Source organism: Cynocephalus volans, chromosome 12, assembly GCF_027409185.1.
Source record: "Cynocephalus volans isolate mCynVol1 chromosome 12, mCynVol1.pri, whole genome shotgun sequence".
NCBI lineage: Eukaryota > Metazoa > Chordata > Mammalia > Dermoptera > Cynocephalidae > Cynocephalus > Cynocephalus volans.
Window position 1 is genome coordinate 19,542,034 of NC_084471.1, and position 17,886 is coordinate 19,559,919.

The window sequence follows — 17,886 nt, forward strand, 5'->3', positions numbered from 1 at the left end:
ATATTCCATGGAATGCATGTACTATAAGATCCTTGTGGACAAAAACAATATCCTATTTGACTTTATAGTTAAGAGCACTAACTTTGGTGTCAGATATGTTTTCTCCCAACTCAACCTGTGAATATTTCTTCGTTGTATTCTTAAGCTCCTAACCTTCAATTTCTTCATAAAATGGAAATTACAGTATCTACCTTATACTGGTGGGGACAATTAAATGAGATAATGCATATAAAGTATTTAGCATAGTACTTGGGAAATAGTAGGAGCTAAATAAATGTTCATTTTTTTACTGTTGTTATTATTATTGCTGCTATTCGCAGGTAGGTCTCATAGCTATTTCAATAAGTGTTTATTGAATTAATGTGTTAGTTTTCAGTTACATTATTTAATATTTTTACCTGATCTACAGTGCTAAATTTTTTCAAATTTGTAGGAAATGTATAGGATGCTAATATGTTTGATAGCATCGTATCTTCTGGTAAACTTTTATTCTTAAGAGAAATTTAGATTTGCTACATAGAAGAAAGGTTGAAATGTTGTCTCTCTTTTTTTTAATTTTAGAGACCTATTACTACATTTCTCCATTAGTTGGTGTCTTTTTCTTGGCTCTAACTCCTATCTGGATTATAATAGCTGCTAAACATCCCGCCACAAGGACAGTTCTCCACTCAGGCTGGGAGCCTGTTATAACAGCTATGGTAATAAGTAGGTTAGTATTAAAATATCTGCGTGTGTATATTCTGTATGCATGTATGTATGTGCATATTAAAACAAATCATCTTCCTGTTTTTATTTCTTGGGTTAATGATTTTATATAGTCAATTCATTATTTTCCCAGGTAATAATGGATCTAAGCGACAGGAGTTATTAAAATTTGTAGGTGTACAGAACCTCATTTGGCTACCAGTTTCAAACTTCTCTCCAAACAAAGCCTTACCAGAGTGTTAGTAACATTTAGTGGTATTTGTGTTTGTGTGTGTGTGTGCGCACATGCATGTGTTAAGCTGACAAGGACATTGCTTGTTTTGAATAGTAAGTCGCTTGGATAAGTATCAGAAAGCCTTAGAAGTGTATATACCATTTGACTACTTCCACATCTAGGACTCTGACAGACTTAAAGATACAATTAAGGATGAATACAAAATATTTAGTTGTAAACATCCTTATCACATGGAGTTTTAATAATAACAACAACAACAAAATAAAATAACTTAAAGGTCTAGCCATCAGGTATTTAGTAAATAAATTGTGGTATAGTCACAAAATGGAATATTAATTAGCCATTAAAATAACATTGTAGCATTTCTATTGCTATGGAAAGATGTTCATTATACATCTGGTGAAAAGAGCAACTTAGAAAAGGGTATGAATTTCCTGTTAAACATGATAGATTAAGGCACATTTATTTTCCTCCTTCCTGAAACTACTAAAATGACAGTGATGAAAGTATAAAAATGCTATAAAACCACAAAGACAGACGGGGAGCAGAGAGGACAGCAGGTGAGAGAGTTGTCAAAATTAGGAAGGTAGGAATTAGATGGATGGTTGTTTACTGAACGAACAGAGTGAAAAAAGCAGAATCCTAACTGCCTATCAGAAGCAAGCTGATCTGAGCATCAGAAAGGCAGAGGAATTAGAGGCACTAAGTACTTCTAAAAACTGAAATGAGGAAGATTGGTTGGAAGTTTAGGTAAGAAGCCATTAGATCCCAAAAGTCCTCTGTAGCTCGAGCACCTGGGTGACTACCCCCTCCCACCCTAGCAGAAGAGAAGAATGAACTCTGGAGAGGCTAAATCAGAGAGGTTTTAGGTTCAGAAACATCTGTGCAGGTGACGATGTGAATTAAGCAATGAATGAAAATAGAAAGACTAAGTGAAAGTCCACATACTGAACAGTGAGAACCCTATCCTACTTCCTTTTCTTTGTTCATAGAATGCTGACAGTTATACCCCCAGGCAGAAAATTAGATCATTCCTTTCTGGTGAAACTTATCAGCACAAAAGAAAAGACCTGCAGATACTGACCCTTGTGGGTCCTTTAGTGAAAGAGTTGCAAGCCTACCTGACTGTTCTTCAGTGAGGTCCACTGGCTGGCAAGTTGTGCTTATGTACACAGAGAGCTCCAAGTATGCTTTATAGTGTCCCTTAAAAAGGAGCAGACAGTAAAGAATGGCCAGACATTTGATGAAGGCCTCTAACATGAAAGACCAAAAAGAAATGGTACTCAAAGAAAGTGTAGGGATAGTTGAAAACCCTCAAAAAATTATCACCAGTCTCCTCAGAGAAATAAGAGAAGTAATAGCATCTATAACGTAGGAACAGAATGCTGTAATAAGAAAGATTTGAAAAACAGGAAGAACTCTTGGAAATTCAAAATATATTATTAACACAAACAAAAAGGTCATTGGAAAAGCTGGAAGATAAAGTTGAGTAACTCTCCTGGTAAGCAGAACAGAAAGCAAAGAGGTGGACAATAGGAGACAAATGATACGGAAAGAAAATTATGAAAGAGATAATGCAAGAAAACTCTTCAGAGCTGAAGAACATGGGTTTACAGATTGAAAGGGTCCACTGAGTGTCTAGCACAATGAATTAGAGTAGACCCAAATCAAAGCATGTTATCATAAATCCAAATGCTTCCAGAGAATAAAGAAGTTACATGTAAAGGATTGAGAATTAGAATGATGTCCAATAACACCAAAAGTGATTCCTTCAAAATTCTGAGGGAAAATAATTTTGAACATAAAACGTAGTCACGTTGTCAACAGGGTTAAGGGAAGACTAAAGAAATTTTCAGAAATGCAGGATCTCAAAGAATACTTCCCATGCTCATGTGTATAAAGCTGATAGAAGGTTTGGTCTGTCAAAATAAGGAGATAAATCAAGAGAGAAGACAACACAGGAATGAGGAAACCCTTCCTGTGACATCATGTGGTTCATTTTTTGTAATGAGGATTGCTTTTTCCTGGACGATTCAGGCAACAGGATCCTATGAAATATTGGGACTTGGTTATAATATATAGATCAAGATTCAACATGGGAGACATTATAATTACAAAATTATAAAAGGGGAAGGTACAGGATGACAACTGTGCATCAGGTGTAGAGAGCAACCATCAGATTGGCAGGGGGACAGTGGGCTTAAAGAGGATGTCTCTAAGGAAAAAACAAAAATGTGGAATGGATTGGTTACTTGATGAGTTTGACTGTATTCAGAGGTAGTTCATTAACTTTGTTACACACTTGAGGCTGAATTAGTAATAGGTACCTAAAAAGTGAAGAAAAAGATGAGGCAAAGCAAAAAAAAAAGTGAGGACATCTAAGAATACACTTTGTGGCTCACAAAATATTATAACAATGATCCCAGTGTTATAATAAAGTCAACCCTAAATATTTCACCACAAATTATAATCAGATTGATAGGATGGGGGAAGGAAGGGATTTGTGAAGGAACCAAAGTGGAAAGGGAAGTATAAGAGAGACTAAATCCTTATCTGCCATAGTAGGAAGTCATGAGATAAATGTCTAAAATTAAAAATGAAGAAATAGCAGTATAAGCTGTTATTTAGTATAAACATGTTATTTAGAAATATAGAATTCATTGCCAGAAGAAACAGCTAAAGAAGTTGAAAAGAGTTCCTAGTAGAGAGAAGGATCTGGGAGTGGGGCTAGGGACTACTACTTTATTATAATTTGATCCAATTTTTATTTTTAAAAATACAGTCATGCACTGCATATCAATGTTTTGGTCAAAAATAGATTGCATATACAATGTTGGTCCCGTAAGATTGTAGTGGCTATACCATATTGCCTCGGTGTGTAGTAGACTATACCATTCGGGTTAGTGTAATCATATTCTGATGTTTGCACAACAATGAAATTGCCTAACAATGCATTTTTCTAAATGTATCCCCATTGTTAAGGATTCATGACTGTACACATATTATAAAATGTCTGGAGGAGGGATTGGAGAGATGTTGGTCAAAGTATACAAAATTTCAGAGACAGGAGAAATAAGTTCAAGAGATCTCTTGTACAACATAGTGACTAGTTAACATTGTACTGAATTCTTGAAAACTTTAATAGAATAGATTTTAAGTGTTTCATCACAAAAAATGAAAAGTATGTGAGGTAACGCATATCTTAATTAGCCCAATTTAGTCATTCTTCAATGCATACATATTTCAAAACATCATGTTATATAGGATTAATCTATGTAATTTTTCTATTTGTCAATTTAAGAAATGAATAATAAAATAATATATGTAAGTAAAAAATGTCTGGAAGGCTATATACTAGTATACGAACATTATAACTCAGAACGGTGTAATTAGGGTTGATATTTCTTCTTTTTGTTTGTATTTTCTAATTTTTTCTATAGTGCGTTTTACTTTCTGGGTAATGATAATATTTTAAAATGTATTTTTAGCAAATGTTTGTGTTATATCCACAACATGATCTATGCATTTTTGCAGAGAGATTTAGTCTTTAACTCATAATTAGTTTGTTCTTGAAATATATATTTTATTATTTTAATTAGGGCTTAACATATTTAAATATTTCTAAGGAGGATTACTTTTGGACTCTATAGTGGACTTTTTAAATAGAAACTCCCATAGATTAAGCATATTAAAATATAATTCATTTATTTTTACTGAAGAATAAAATAATAAAGATTTAATAATTTCCTAATGTTAACTATCAGATATTGGTAAGAATATTTGATTTGATCTTCTGACAATCAAATCCCATTCTGTGACAGCATGTGGTTCACTTTGCTGTAATGTGGATTTCGTTTTCCTGGAAGATTTAGGCAACAAGATCCCATGAAATATTGGGACTGGCAGTGTTTTACAGTACATAAGCCAAGAGACTGGAGCTAACTAACTGATAATGGTCTTGGAAACTGTAAAAAACATCTCCAAGTTCCATTGAGACATTGAGAGTGTATGGCTTGCTACTATGTAACTGTATGTTATTTATCTAGGCTGTTGTTCTGAAGATCGGCTTTCAGTGGCTAAAACTCATTATTTTAATTTACCAGTGATAAGACACAACTATAGTTAGTTTTAACACAATAAAAATCTTCCCTTTAATGCTTTGTTTATTTCAAATATGAAAATATACTCTTTTTAAAATTACTTTTTTGATTATTAAAGTAATAGATGACATGGTATAAAAAATTACTAAGCACAGAAGGATATAAAGTGACCATCAGTCTCCTGGTCAGTCTCACCCTCTAGAAACAGAAATGGTTAATAATATCTGTTCTTCCAGACATTTTAATGCATTTAAAGCTTTATATGCTTTTTCTTTTCCGAATAACATATCTTGTAGATCAGAATAATGAAATTTGGGGCTATAGCTTATACCATTTTTTATTTTCAACATTTTGCTGTTGATATTTTTACTTTAAATATTTTTCTTTTTGCTCTGTTTTTAAAATGTGTAAATATTTTATTTTAAAGAGTCTAAAGAGTAGGGGTATCTGTATGTATAGAATAACTTCAAGAACATTTACTTTCCTCTTGCCTAAATTACGTAATTTTATGTCTTTCAGCATTGGGGGCCTTATTCTGGACACAACTGTATCTGACCCAAACTTGGTTGGGATTGTTGTTTATACACCAGTTATTAATGGTAAGAATTGGATATACTATTTCACGATGATAGCAAATCTTTTTTTTTTTTTTCTTTCTTTTTTTTTTTTTTTCCTAGAAGCTGGCCAGTACAGGGATCAAACTGAGAGCAAATCTTTATATACTCTTAGAAACTAATAAGAGTCTTAGGACTAGGATTTTAAGAGATCTGTCCTTCCATCCCATCCATTCTCCCTCCAACCCCAAGTTGTTGCTCGCAGTAGAAGTTATATTCCCTAGTCTCAGTAGTAGAACATATTTTAAAAAGGAATTTTTCTTAATCTTGTCATCAGATATTAGCTTGAGAGTCAAGCATACCTAACTTTAGTGTGGCAAAATATTTCAGATCTGGATTATCATTTACTTTATCATTACAGTATTTTCCTTCCCTCCCACTCTACATAACTGCTTTTACTAATGACTTTATCCAATTACTTGTTTTCAATCTTCATTCTATTCACCTGTTTGATACTGTTTGTATGGCTTTTTTGCATCTCTCCCAATTCTGATCCCATTCTCTGAAAATTCTTTTCATGTTGTTTTACTGGCTTCTCCTTGCTACCTGCCTAGTTTGTACTCTTCATGACTCTGTTCTTGATCATTTTCTATCCTCAATCTTTACCTACTTTATAAGTGATATTGTCTAGTCCAAAGGTTTTCAAAGTGTAGTCCCCAGACCAGCAATATCACCTGGGATCTTTTTAGAAATGCGAATTATCAAGCCCCAACCCAGACCTCCTGAATCAGAAACTGACGTAGAACCCATTAGTTGATTCTGATACATCCAAAAGTTTGAGAACCACTTGTCGTTTGTCATATGGCTCCAACTCTTTATCTCTTGTCTTAACACATCTGTTCATTTCCAGGTCCATATTTTAAATTGGATATTTATCTCTACATGGAAGACCCCAAGCTCCTAACTTAACTCACTATCTTTCCCACCTGCTCTTCCTTCTGTGTTTCCTGTGTCAATTAGTGGTATCATTATCTACCCAGTGTCCCAAACAAGACATCCCAAGTCGCATACTCCCTCTCCCTTATATTTTCTACTTTTATTTGCTCTTGAAATATCCTCTGAATTAGTCTCAGTGCTTTGTCTCTATTTTCCATGTTTTTGTTCATTATCTTACTTGCGTAGATCTCCATAAATTGCCCCCCGCCCCTTCTCTCATCCGGTTTTAACCTATCCTCCACCTTGCTGTCAGAGTTACCTTTATAACAAACCTGATCTTGTCCCTTGCCTTTTAAAAGATCACAATTAACTTTGTTTCCTAGAGGATAAAGTACAAATTATTTAGTGTAAAATAATAGGCCCAATCTGTCCTAAACTCTCTCCAGTCTCATTTCCCCACCACTCTACCAACTTCAAAGTTCTCATCTTGTTGAATTTTTCATGCTTTCTCAAATACATCATGTTGTTTTTCTATACCACATCTTTGTACCTACTATTTTCTCTTACTTCCCTTTTGTTACTTATATAGTTCTGCTCATTTATTGAGATTCAATTAAAATGTCACCTCTTCTGCAAAGGTAAATACTTAGGCAGAATTAGTTGCTCTATTTTCTATGCTTCCACTGCACACTTTTAGCAATTTTATTATAGTATGTATTTATTTCATATGATAATTTTCTTTTTGTATGATTCTTAATAGTGCCTATCGTGTTAAGATTTGGTAGTTGTTGGATGAATAGAATGAATGCATGAGTTAAGGCATATACTTAGTTTTGTTGCAAACTATATTTCACTGAATCTGAGGAGATTATTATGTTAAATAACACAACTTAGACCATAAACAAAATTTTTTCCTATACAGTGGGAACTGGTGAGATGCATTTAAAAAAGCAAAAAATAGAAAAATAGTTCCTCCTGTTTGTATAAAAAATTGGCAGTGATGGCAACATTTATTACTTTCCTTAATAATTTTTCCTGTGTATAACTAGATAAATTGGTTTCTCAGCATTACCTCCTCTTTGGTGTACCTCCAAACACTTTAGATAGGAGTAAATATTCAAATAGCTCTTTAGATATTAATAGAGAAGGTTAGAGATCCAAGGAGTGAATATATAAAGCTAGAGATCCATTGGTTAGAAGAAGGACGATTCAAAAGGGACTATTTATTCAATGATTAGGACGTCATTTGAGAGTTAGGTTTGTTGAGTAGCAGGTTAAATAAATGAAGATACAGTCTTACAATAGGATATTATTAACAGTAAAAATGAATAAATTACATCTCACCATAAGAGCAAGGATAAATCTTAGAAACTTAATATACGATAATTTATTTCACTTATGTAAAGTTCAAAAGCATGGAAAACTAAGTGATACATTGTTTAGGAATACATATGTATGTGGTAATAACATAGAAAAGCAAGAGAATTAAAATCACAATTAAGGATAGTTACTCTGGTGGGGATGGAAGAGTGCAGGATTGGGGAGGGTCACATAGGGCACTTCAAATGTAAAGGTAATATTTTATTTCTTAAACTGGGTGGTGGGTACATGAGTTTTTGTATGATTCTTTATAGCTTACGTATATTTTAGAAATATTGTTTTTGTATCATTAAATATTTAGTATAAAACAATAAAAATCTTGGAAGACACCTAGAAATCCAAATGAGGAAACTTTTCCAAGATAAGAGAGATGTAGGTATGTTTATTGGCAAGGAGACAAAGGAGTAATAGAGAAGGAAAGACTGAGGATGCATGAGAGATGGTAAATAATGAGGGACCAAGCTCCATGAAATGATGGGCTACAAAAGTAGCCTTGGAAAGAAAAGATAACCCTTTCTTCAGTGTGGTAAGAAAAGGAGTCCTGAAGAAAGACAGGTGGAAATGCACAGATATGGGGTGGACTAAGATGAAGGGCCGTACAATTGACAATCTAAGTTGTTCCAAGAAAGTAGATAGACTCATTTCTCTAGGGCAGTGTTTCCCAACCTTTTTTATGCCATGGCACACATAGAAAATACTTTAATGCACACTAGGGTGAAGAAGGCAGCCATTTGTAAACAGAGGCAACTGGCTTGGTGCCATGTCGAGAGCTTAAAAGATCAATATTTTGACCCACCTATAACCCATTCAAGGCACACTGGTTGGGAAATTCTACTCTAGGGCACTGTTTCTCAAACTTACTGTTTGTTTGTTTCATTATCACCCTTTGAAGGAGCCATTTTAAACAATTTTTTTTCCCTATATGTGCCCACCCATGAAATACTGATATCATGGAAATATTCTTTGTTTATGACTTGTATGCATATCTGTGCTTTGTAAACAAAATGAGTAAGATTTTCTCCCCCCCTCCCCCAAGAACCAATTTTCACTTCCATTAACAATGCATGATGTAGGACAAAGGAAGTAGAAAATTTGGAGGCTTTGTCAGTCATTTAGCAGCCTTTCTACAAGTGTGTGGGGAAGGAAGTGGTAAAGGTGATGGATTAGGGATTTGGGAGTTGAGTAGGCCCTTATTTAGATGAAAGAGTCTTCACTAGTAGGGGGTTCCATGTATTTCTACTGAAAAATATGAAAAAATGGAAGACATATTTTCATCTGTTTGCATTTCTTGAAACTAAAAGTAATTCATGCATATGAGTTCTTTTTTTTTTTTTAACATAATTGGTTGTACATATCTGTGGGGTACAGCATTGAATACTAATACCTGTGTGCAATATGTGATGCTCAAATCAGGATAATTAGAATATTCAGCATTACACAATGTAATAATTTTTTGTGGCCCTTTAGCAATTTCTTGCTAAACACCCCTCTCCTTACCCCATTCCCACCTCTGGTGGCCTCAGTTCTGTTCTCTGTTTTTGAAAGTTCAATGAATTATTGTGATTGTTATCTTTATTTATTTATTTGGGTTTTTTTATTTTTTAGCTCCAACTTATGAGTGAGGACATGCAGTATTTCTCTTTCTATGCCTGGCCTATTTCACTTAACATAACTTTCTCTAAGTTCATCCATGTTGCTGTGAATAGCAGAATTTCATTCTTTTTTATGGCAGAGTAGTATTCCATTGTGCATGTATACTGCATTTTCTTTATCCAGTCATCTGTTGATGGATATTTAGGTTGGTTCCAACTCTTGGCTACTGTAAATAGAGGTATGATAAACATGGGAATGCAGGTATCGCTTCAACATGGTAATTTCCAATCCTTTGGGTATATATCCAGCAGTGGGATATATGTATATGGCAGTTCTATCTGTAGTTGTTTGAAGAACCTCCATATTGTTTTCCATAATGGCTGCACTAATTTATAGTCCCACCAACAGTATAGGAGGGTTCTTCTTTCTCGGCATCCTTGCCAGCATTTTTATTCTTTTTGATAATAGCCAGTCTAAAACTAGGGTGAGATGATATTTCAATGTGGTTTTGATTTGCATTTCCCTGGTGCTTAAGGATGTGAACATTTTTTCCTGTGTCCATTGACCATTTGTATATCTTCCTCTGAAAAATGCCTGTTTAGATCCTTTGCCTATTTTTTAATCAGGTTACTTGTTTTTTTACTGTTAAGTTGTTTGAGTTCCTTGTATATGCTGAATATTAGTCCCTTGTCAGATTTATAGTTTGCAAATATTTTCTCCCATTCTGTAGGTTGTTTTTTTGCTCTATTAGTTGTTTCTTTTCTTGTGCAGAAGCTTTTTAGTTTTACCTAACCCCATTTGTTTATTTTTTCTTTTGTTACCTGTACTTTTGGGGTCTTATTCATAAAGTCTTTGCCCAGTCCTGCTTCCTGAAGTTTCTCCTATGTTTTCCTTAACGAGTTTTATAGTTTCAGGTCTTATATTTAAGTCTTTAATCCATTTTGAGTTGATTTTGGTATATGGCAAAAGGTACAGGTCTAGTTTCATTCGAGTTGATTTTGATATATGGCAAGAGATACAGCTCTAGTTTCATTCTTCTACATGTGGATTACAGTTTTCCAAGCACCATTTATTGAAGAGGCAGTCTTTTCCCAGTGCATGTTCTTGTTGCTCTTGTCAAAGATGAGCTAGTTATAAGTATGTGGGTTGATTTCTGGGTTCTCTATTCTGTTCCATTGGTCCAAGTGTCTGTTTTATGCCAGTACAATGCTGTTTTAGCTTTGTAGTGTAATTTGAAGTTAGATAGTGTTATGCCTCCAGCTTTTTTATTTTGCTCAGGATTGCTTTGGCTGTTTGAGGTCTTTTTTTGTTCCATATGAATGTTAGGATTGCTTTTTTTGTTCCTGTGAAGAATGTCTTTGGTATTTTGATGGGGATTGCATTGAATCTGTAGATTGCTTTAGGTAGTATGGACATTTTCACAATGTTGATTCTTCTAGTTCAAGAACATGGAAGGTCTTTTTCAGTCTCCTTTAATTTCTTTCAGCATTTGATTGTAGTTCTTGTTGTAGAGAGCTTTTACCTCCTTGGTTAATTTGATTCCTAGGGATTTTTTTTTTTTTTTTTTTTTTTTTTTTTGGTGACTTGTAAATGGGCTTGCTTTCTTGGTTTCTTTTTCTGCTACTTCATTACAGGAGTATAAAAATGCTACTAATTTTTGCATGTTGATTTTGTATCCTTCCACTTTACTGAAATTGTTTATCGGCTCTAAGAGTTTTTTGGTAAAGTCTTTAGGTTTTTCTATTTATAGAATCATGCCATCTGCAAGCAGGGACAGTTTGACTTTCTCTTTCCCAATCTAGATGCCCTTTATTTCTTTCTCTTGCCTGATTGATCTGTTTAGTACTTCCAATACTATGTTAAATAGGAGTGGTGAGAGTGGGCATACTTGTCTTGCCTGTTCTTAAGAGAAAAGCTTTCAGGATGATATTGGCAGTGGGTTTGTCATACATGGCTTTTATTGTGTTGAGATATTTTCCTTCTGTACCTAATTTGATGAGTGTCTTTATCATGAAGGGATAATGAATTTTGTCAAATGTTTTTTCTGCATCTGTTGAGATAATCATATGATTTTTGTCCTTGATTTTGTTGATGTGGTGTAATCACATTTATTGATTTGTGTATGTTGAATCATCCTTGCATCCTTGAGATGAATGCCACTTTTGATCATGGTGTGTAATCTTCTTGATGTGTTGCTGAATTCTATGTGCTAATATTTTGTTGAGGACTTTTGCATCTATGCTCATCAGGGATATTGGCCTGTAGTTTTCTTTTTTTGTTGAATCTTTGTCTTCTTTTCATGTCAGGGTAATGCCTCATAGAATGAGTTTGGGAGAATGGCCTCTGTTTCAGTTTTTTGGAACAGTATGAAGAGAATTGGTATTAATTCCTCTTTAAAGGTTTGGTACAATTCAGCAGTGAGCCATCCAGTCCTAGGCTTTTCTTTTTTGGGAAACTGCTGATTAGTACTTCAGTCTCTTTGATTGTTATTGGTCTGTTCATGTTTTCTGTTTCTTCTTGGTTCAGTCTTGGTAGTTTGTATATATCCAGAAATTTATCCATTTCTTCCAGGTTTTCAAATTTGTTGGTGTATAGTTGTTTATAATAATCTGTAATGATTTTTGTATTTCTGTGGTATTGGTCGTAATGTCTCCTTTTTCACTTCTGATTTTTGTTATTTGGGTCTTCTGTCCGATTTTTTAGTTTGCCTAGCTAATGGTTTGTCTGTTTTGTTTATCTTCCCAAGAAACCAAGTTTTTGTTTCATTGATCTTTTGAATTGTTTTTTGGGTCTCTATTTCACTTAGTTCTGCTTTGATCTTAATTATTTCTTTCCATCTACTATTTTTGGGATTGAATTGTTCTTGTTTTTCTAGTTCTTTGAGGTGTAGCATTAGGTTGTTTATTTGAAGTCTTTCTGTTCTTTTGATGTGAGTATTTGTTGCAATAAACTTCCCTCTTAGTATCCCACAGTTTGGGTTTTTTTTTTTTTTTTCAGTATCCCACAGGTTTTAGTATGATGTATCTTTATTTTCATTCATTTCAAGAAATTTTTTGGTTTCCTGTTTAATTTCCTCTTGAAAGCATAGGTTGTTCAGGAGCATGTAGTTTAATTTCCATTTATTTGTATAGTTTCCAGAGTTTTGCTTGTTATTGATTTTTTGTTTTAATCCATTGTGGTCTGAAAAGATACTTAAAATGATTTCAGTTTTTTAAAATTTGCTAACACTTGATTTGTGACCTAAGATGTTGTCTGTCCTGGAGAATGTTCCATATGCTGATGAGAAGAATATATATTCTGTAGTTGTTGGATGAAATGTTCTGTAGATGTCTGTCAAATCCAACTGGTATAAAGTGTGGTTCTCTGTTGATTTGTTGCCTAGATGATCTGTCCAGTGCAGAGAGAGGGGTGTTCAGGCCCTCAACTATTATCATATTGGGGTCTATCTCTTTCTTTCGTTCTAATAGTGCTTGCTTTATATATCTGGGTGCTTTGGTGTTGAGTGCATATACATTTATGGTTGTTCTGTTTTCTTGCTGGATAGATCCCTTTATCATTATACAATGGCCTTCTTATTCTCTGTCTTTTTTGGGGGGGGGGATTTGGTTTAAAGTGTATTTTATCCTATGTAAGAATAGCTACATCTGCTTGTTTTTGGTTTCCATTTGCAGGGTATGTCTTTTTCCATCTCTTCAGTATTAGTCTGTATGAGTCTTAACAGGTGAGGTAAGTCTCTTGAAAACAGCTTATAGTTGGGTCTAGGTTTTTTATCCAGTCAGTCTGTGTCTTTTGAGTGGGAAACTTAATCTATTTACATTTAGCATTGTTGTTGAAAGGTATTGTCTTACTCCTGACATTTTATTGATTTTTGTTTGGATTTTTTACTGTCTTTTGTTCCTTTCTTCCCTTTTATTGATTGTCTGTGGTATTTGTTAGGTTTTTGTGGTGGTAAGATATATTTTCTTTCTCTTCCTTATTTGCATTTCTGTTCTACCAGTGAGTATTGTTCTTTCTTGTGTATTCATGGTAGTGATTATTGGTTTTTGGATTCCTGATGCAGTACTCCCTTGAGGATTTCTTGTAGGGCTGGTTGTATGGTGGTGATTTCCTATAGTTTTTGTATGTCTGGGAAGTAGATTATTTCTCTCTCATTTCTGAAGGATAGCCTTGATGAGTGTAGTATTCTTGGCTGGCAGTTTTTTTCTTTTAGTATTTTGAGTATATCCCATTTTATTCTAGCCTGTAGAGTTTCTGTTGAGAAGTCTACTGTTAGTCTGATAGGGACTCCCTTATAGGTGACTTGATGCTTTTCCCTTGCTGTTTTTAGGATTCTCTCTTTGTCTTTGAGCTTTGCCAGTTTGACTATAATGTGTCTTGGAGAGGACTTTTTTTTGGAATGAATCTGTTTGGGAATCTTTGAGCCTCCTACATTGGAAGGTCTCTGTCTCTCTGTATACCTGGAAGGTTTTCCACTGTTATTTCATTGAATAGATTTTCAATGCCTTTTCCTTTCTCTTCCCCTTCCAGAACACCCATGATTTGGATGTTCATGCATTTAAGGTTGTCTGCTAGCTCTCTTAGATTTTCTTCATTTTTAAAAAATTCTTTTTTCTTTTTTTTTTTTCTTTTTGGTCTGCCTGTGTTATTTCAGGAAGACTGTTTTCAAGATCAGAAATTCTTTTTTTCTGCTTTCTCTAACCTGCTGCTTAAGCTCTTGGTTGTGTTTTTTTATTTTGTTGAATGAATTCTTCAATTCCAGGAGTTCTGCACATTCATTTTTGAGGTAATCTCTGTAAATTTCTTCCTTCATATCCTGGATACTTTTTCTCATTTTGTTGTGTCATCTTACTGAGTCTTCATGTATCTGATTGAGTTTCCTTAAGATTGTTGCTTGGAATTCCATTTCATTCATTTCAAGGGTTTCCTGCTCTATGAGGCCTGTGCTTGAGAATTATTGTATTCCTTTGGTGGTGTCATATTTTCTTTTCTTTTCTTTTCTTTTTTTTTTTTTTTGTATTTCTAGTATTTCCTCATTAATGTCTGGTCATCTGATAGAGCAGTTGCTTCTTCTTTTGCTCTGGAGTGGGCTTTGAGGAGAGAGACTTTCTCCTGTAGATGTGTTTTACAATGACTGTTGAGTAGGGTATTTTAGTATTGGTTCCACATAGACACAGTAGTATAGTCTCCATATGGCTACTTCAGCTGTGTTCAGTATTGGAGTTGTTTGTGTGTACCTCCATGACCTAGGCACTGGGGCACTTAGTGATTCCTTGCTGAGGTTAGTAACACTGTGTTGGTTCATTGAGGAAATGGGTGAGCACTTGAGTTCTTAGGAGAAGTGCCTGGGTACCTGTCACTCTTTGGCTGGGGTAGGTGTCCTTATGCAGGCTTATTGGCACCCCAGCTAGCATCCCATGACCCTGATGGGTACACTGTTATACTGGAGCTCCTAAGTTTGAATGGGTGATCCTGGGCAGAGTTTCTCTTTCCTCTTTTTTACAGGCAGAGGCTCCTCCTGGGTTCTTGCTTACCCTGGTTGGGGGATGCATTGGTGGTGATTGGGAATTTTCTTTCTTACTCTGTTTGGGTATCTTGGGTTCCTGCACTCTTGGGGGGTCCTTGACTGGATCAAGGCAGTTGTGTGGTCTGCATATATACCTCCCACCCACAGGTGTGCTACCGTGTGTGGAAGCATAATTATTCCCCCTGTGGATTGGGCCACTGGGTTGCATGTCTGGGCTCACTCACCTTTTTCCCTGGGCTATACTGGTGACAGTGGAGTCAAGTGGTCAGTGGGCTGCCTGAACAGCGGCAGTGGCTGCTACTGTGCTGCCAAGCTTCCCTTGTGACAGCAGTGGCTGTGGTGGGCCATCTTTGTGGAAGCAGTGTCTGCAGCAGCAGTGGGGGCTGCCTGTGATTCCTAAGGTCCCGTGCACGCTTCTCCATCTGTTGGGTGGGGGCTGCCCACAGCTGCTAGCGTGTGAGTTCTGAAAAGGAGTCTTGAAAGGAGGATATGTAAAAATGCAGCGGCATAAGGAGGTGGCTATCATATGTTTGTCTATACGGAAGGTGGTAGATCTGTTGCATTGTTGATTATAAAGATGTACTTTTTAAGAAAATGAACTTTTGTTTTAGGTTTCCTTGGGGATATGCAAAAGAGTTTTTGACAGAATTTGAAATATATTCTATGACGCAAATGCTAAATATTTACTTGAAACATATATTTCCTTTCTAAATTTAACAAAACACAAATTTGGATTTTAAAGCAATCCCTAAATGAAACTTCTGATAATTTCTTTCTGATATCAAACTTTATATCATCAGCAGAGCTTATTGTAAGCATAAAGTACCTAAAATTAGGTCCCGTGGGTACTGAGGGCTAATTATTTTTGGTATATTGACAAGCTGTTTTTACTAACGGTTTTAATTTATATGAGACAATCTTTAGATGCTCTCCACTAGTTTTAATAATGCAATTAGTTTCTAAATAATTTAATTTAGAAGAAGTGCTGATGGACTAGCTCTTAATGGAAACATAGTATATGTCACAATAGCAAGAAAGCATTTTTTGACATTAAAGACACAGCTGTTCCAAGGTAGTATTTCTGCCGTAATTTAAAAATATAATCAGTGATCATGATGAGACCATGAGAGGTTAAAACTTCAGTTAGTCCCTTCATTAATTTTGTTGTTTACTTTAGCTTTATTTACCTTATCTGGAAAAAGTATATCAGTATCTTTTTAAAAGTCTTAATTCATTTTATTTTTAGTTTGGTGCAACTATAACATCAATTATGTCTGTTTCCTGGACTACAGTGTGATAAAATGATTAGATGATTATTTATAAGGGTTTTTTTATATTTTTTATCATTATGTTAGTCTATTGCATGGGAGCAAAGAAATGATAAAAGTAGTTCTGTAAAGTTCTACCAAAAAATTTGTGGGCTTTAGAAGAGAGCTGCAACTAATCATTACTAGCTTTTTGTTTCAAACTCAGTCCAAGGGAAGTTGTAACTAGAGTAGAAATTCTCAGGCCTAATAGCGTTTGCTTCCTTCATTTGCATTGACATGTTCCATATCTAATAAAATACTACACAGAACATTACCCCCAAGAGAATGCCCAGAGTAAATGAAGATGAAAAGAAAACTGCAATTTATGCATTCCTATGGAAAATATCTGGCATTGAAAAATGTTTCTGAATGCAATCTTTTGTTTTCCATTAGGTATAATTCTTAACATTAGATTCTTCTTCTTTTGGGCACTGTGAGGAGAAATTCATGAATGATTACAATGCTGTTTTTTATTGGTTGTCAGTAACTCGTGAAAATGCTTGCATTATGTAGTATATATACTCCTACTTTCACTTGTTAGGATATATTAATTTACTTTCACTTAGAGGTATAAGTTACTGGTCTTGCTTGTGTACCACTATCAGATGAGTATCAGTACATGCCAATTATTCAATGTTCTAGTCTAATTTTTTACTTTAGAAAATGAGCTCAGATTTAGAAAATCCAGACTTTTAAAAATAGTCATCACTGACTTCTAGTGGAAAATTCATTGAGTAAACAGAAGGCAGTTTAAATGATTATCGAAAATATGAGTGCCAAGTGATTTATTTTCTTATTTTTTAAAACAAAATAATATGTGAATTGAAAGGCAACACAGTTCCTGGACATCTTTTCACAAATAAGTTTTCCAGCAAGTTAAGTGTCAGGACCTACAATTAAAAAAACATGTCAGAATCAAATTATTTGTATAAATTGTGTAGTAGTAGTAGTAGTGGTAGTAGTAGTAAACATTTCCGGAGCCTTTACCATGTCCAGAAACTGCTAAACATTTCTCATGTAATGCATTATTTTATTTAACTCTCTTAACATCCTTATGAGGTAGATATTAAGTTATTCTCATTTTCAGAAAATGGAAGCTCCAAGAGGAGTGATCTTGTGAAGTTGTAGTTAAGTGGCTGAGGCAGTTTTCAGATCCAGATGATGCGAGTCAGAGTCAGAACTCTGCAGAGAACAGAGCTCTGCGTTTACATGCCTTAATTGTTCTAACTAGTCAATGTGACTTTTAAACACTTTTTTGAAGAAATTTATTTTCCTTTGGAAAGTTTTTTAGAACTCCCTGGGATCCATTTTTTAAACATTTTAATGATGCATTTTAAATTATCTTAAGCTTTTGCTTTTAATGAGTTTGTTATTTACTAAATGAGATGTGATAAGGAAATTGTGAAGCTACATTTACTTTAAGATCAAGTCATCATAATTTCAGTTTCAAAAATATAATTTTTAAATTGCTTTATTTTTGGTGCATTGGCACAAAAAGAGATTACTCTCTCAGTTTAGAAAGGGGGGAGTTCATGCTTTTCCTATTTCTTTA

The 17,886-nt window shown here is 34.6% G+C and overlaps 1 protein-coding gene across 2 annotated transcripts in view; it reads left to right on the forward strand.

Annotated features, from left to right (window-relative positions):
- SLC41A2 (solute carrier family 41 member 2) overlaps window positions 1–17,886 on the forward strand; it is a 150,878-nt gene that overhangs the window by 77,730 nt on the left and 55,262 nt on the right. For both annotated transcript variants that reach the window (XM_063075200.1, XM_063075202.1), the window contains exons 7-8: window positions 562–709; window positions 5,560–5,639. In XM_063075200.1, the coding sequence (XP_062931270.1) occupies window positions 562–709; window positions 5,560–5,639 (228 nt within the window). The remainder of the gene's footprint in view (window positions 1–561; window positions 710–5,559; window positions 5,640–17,886) is intronic.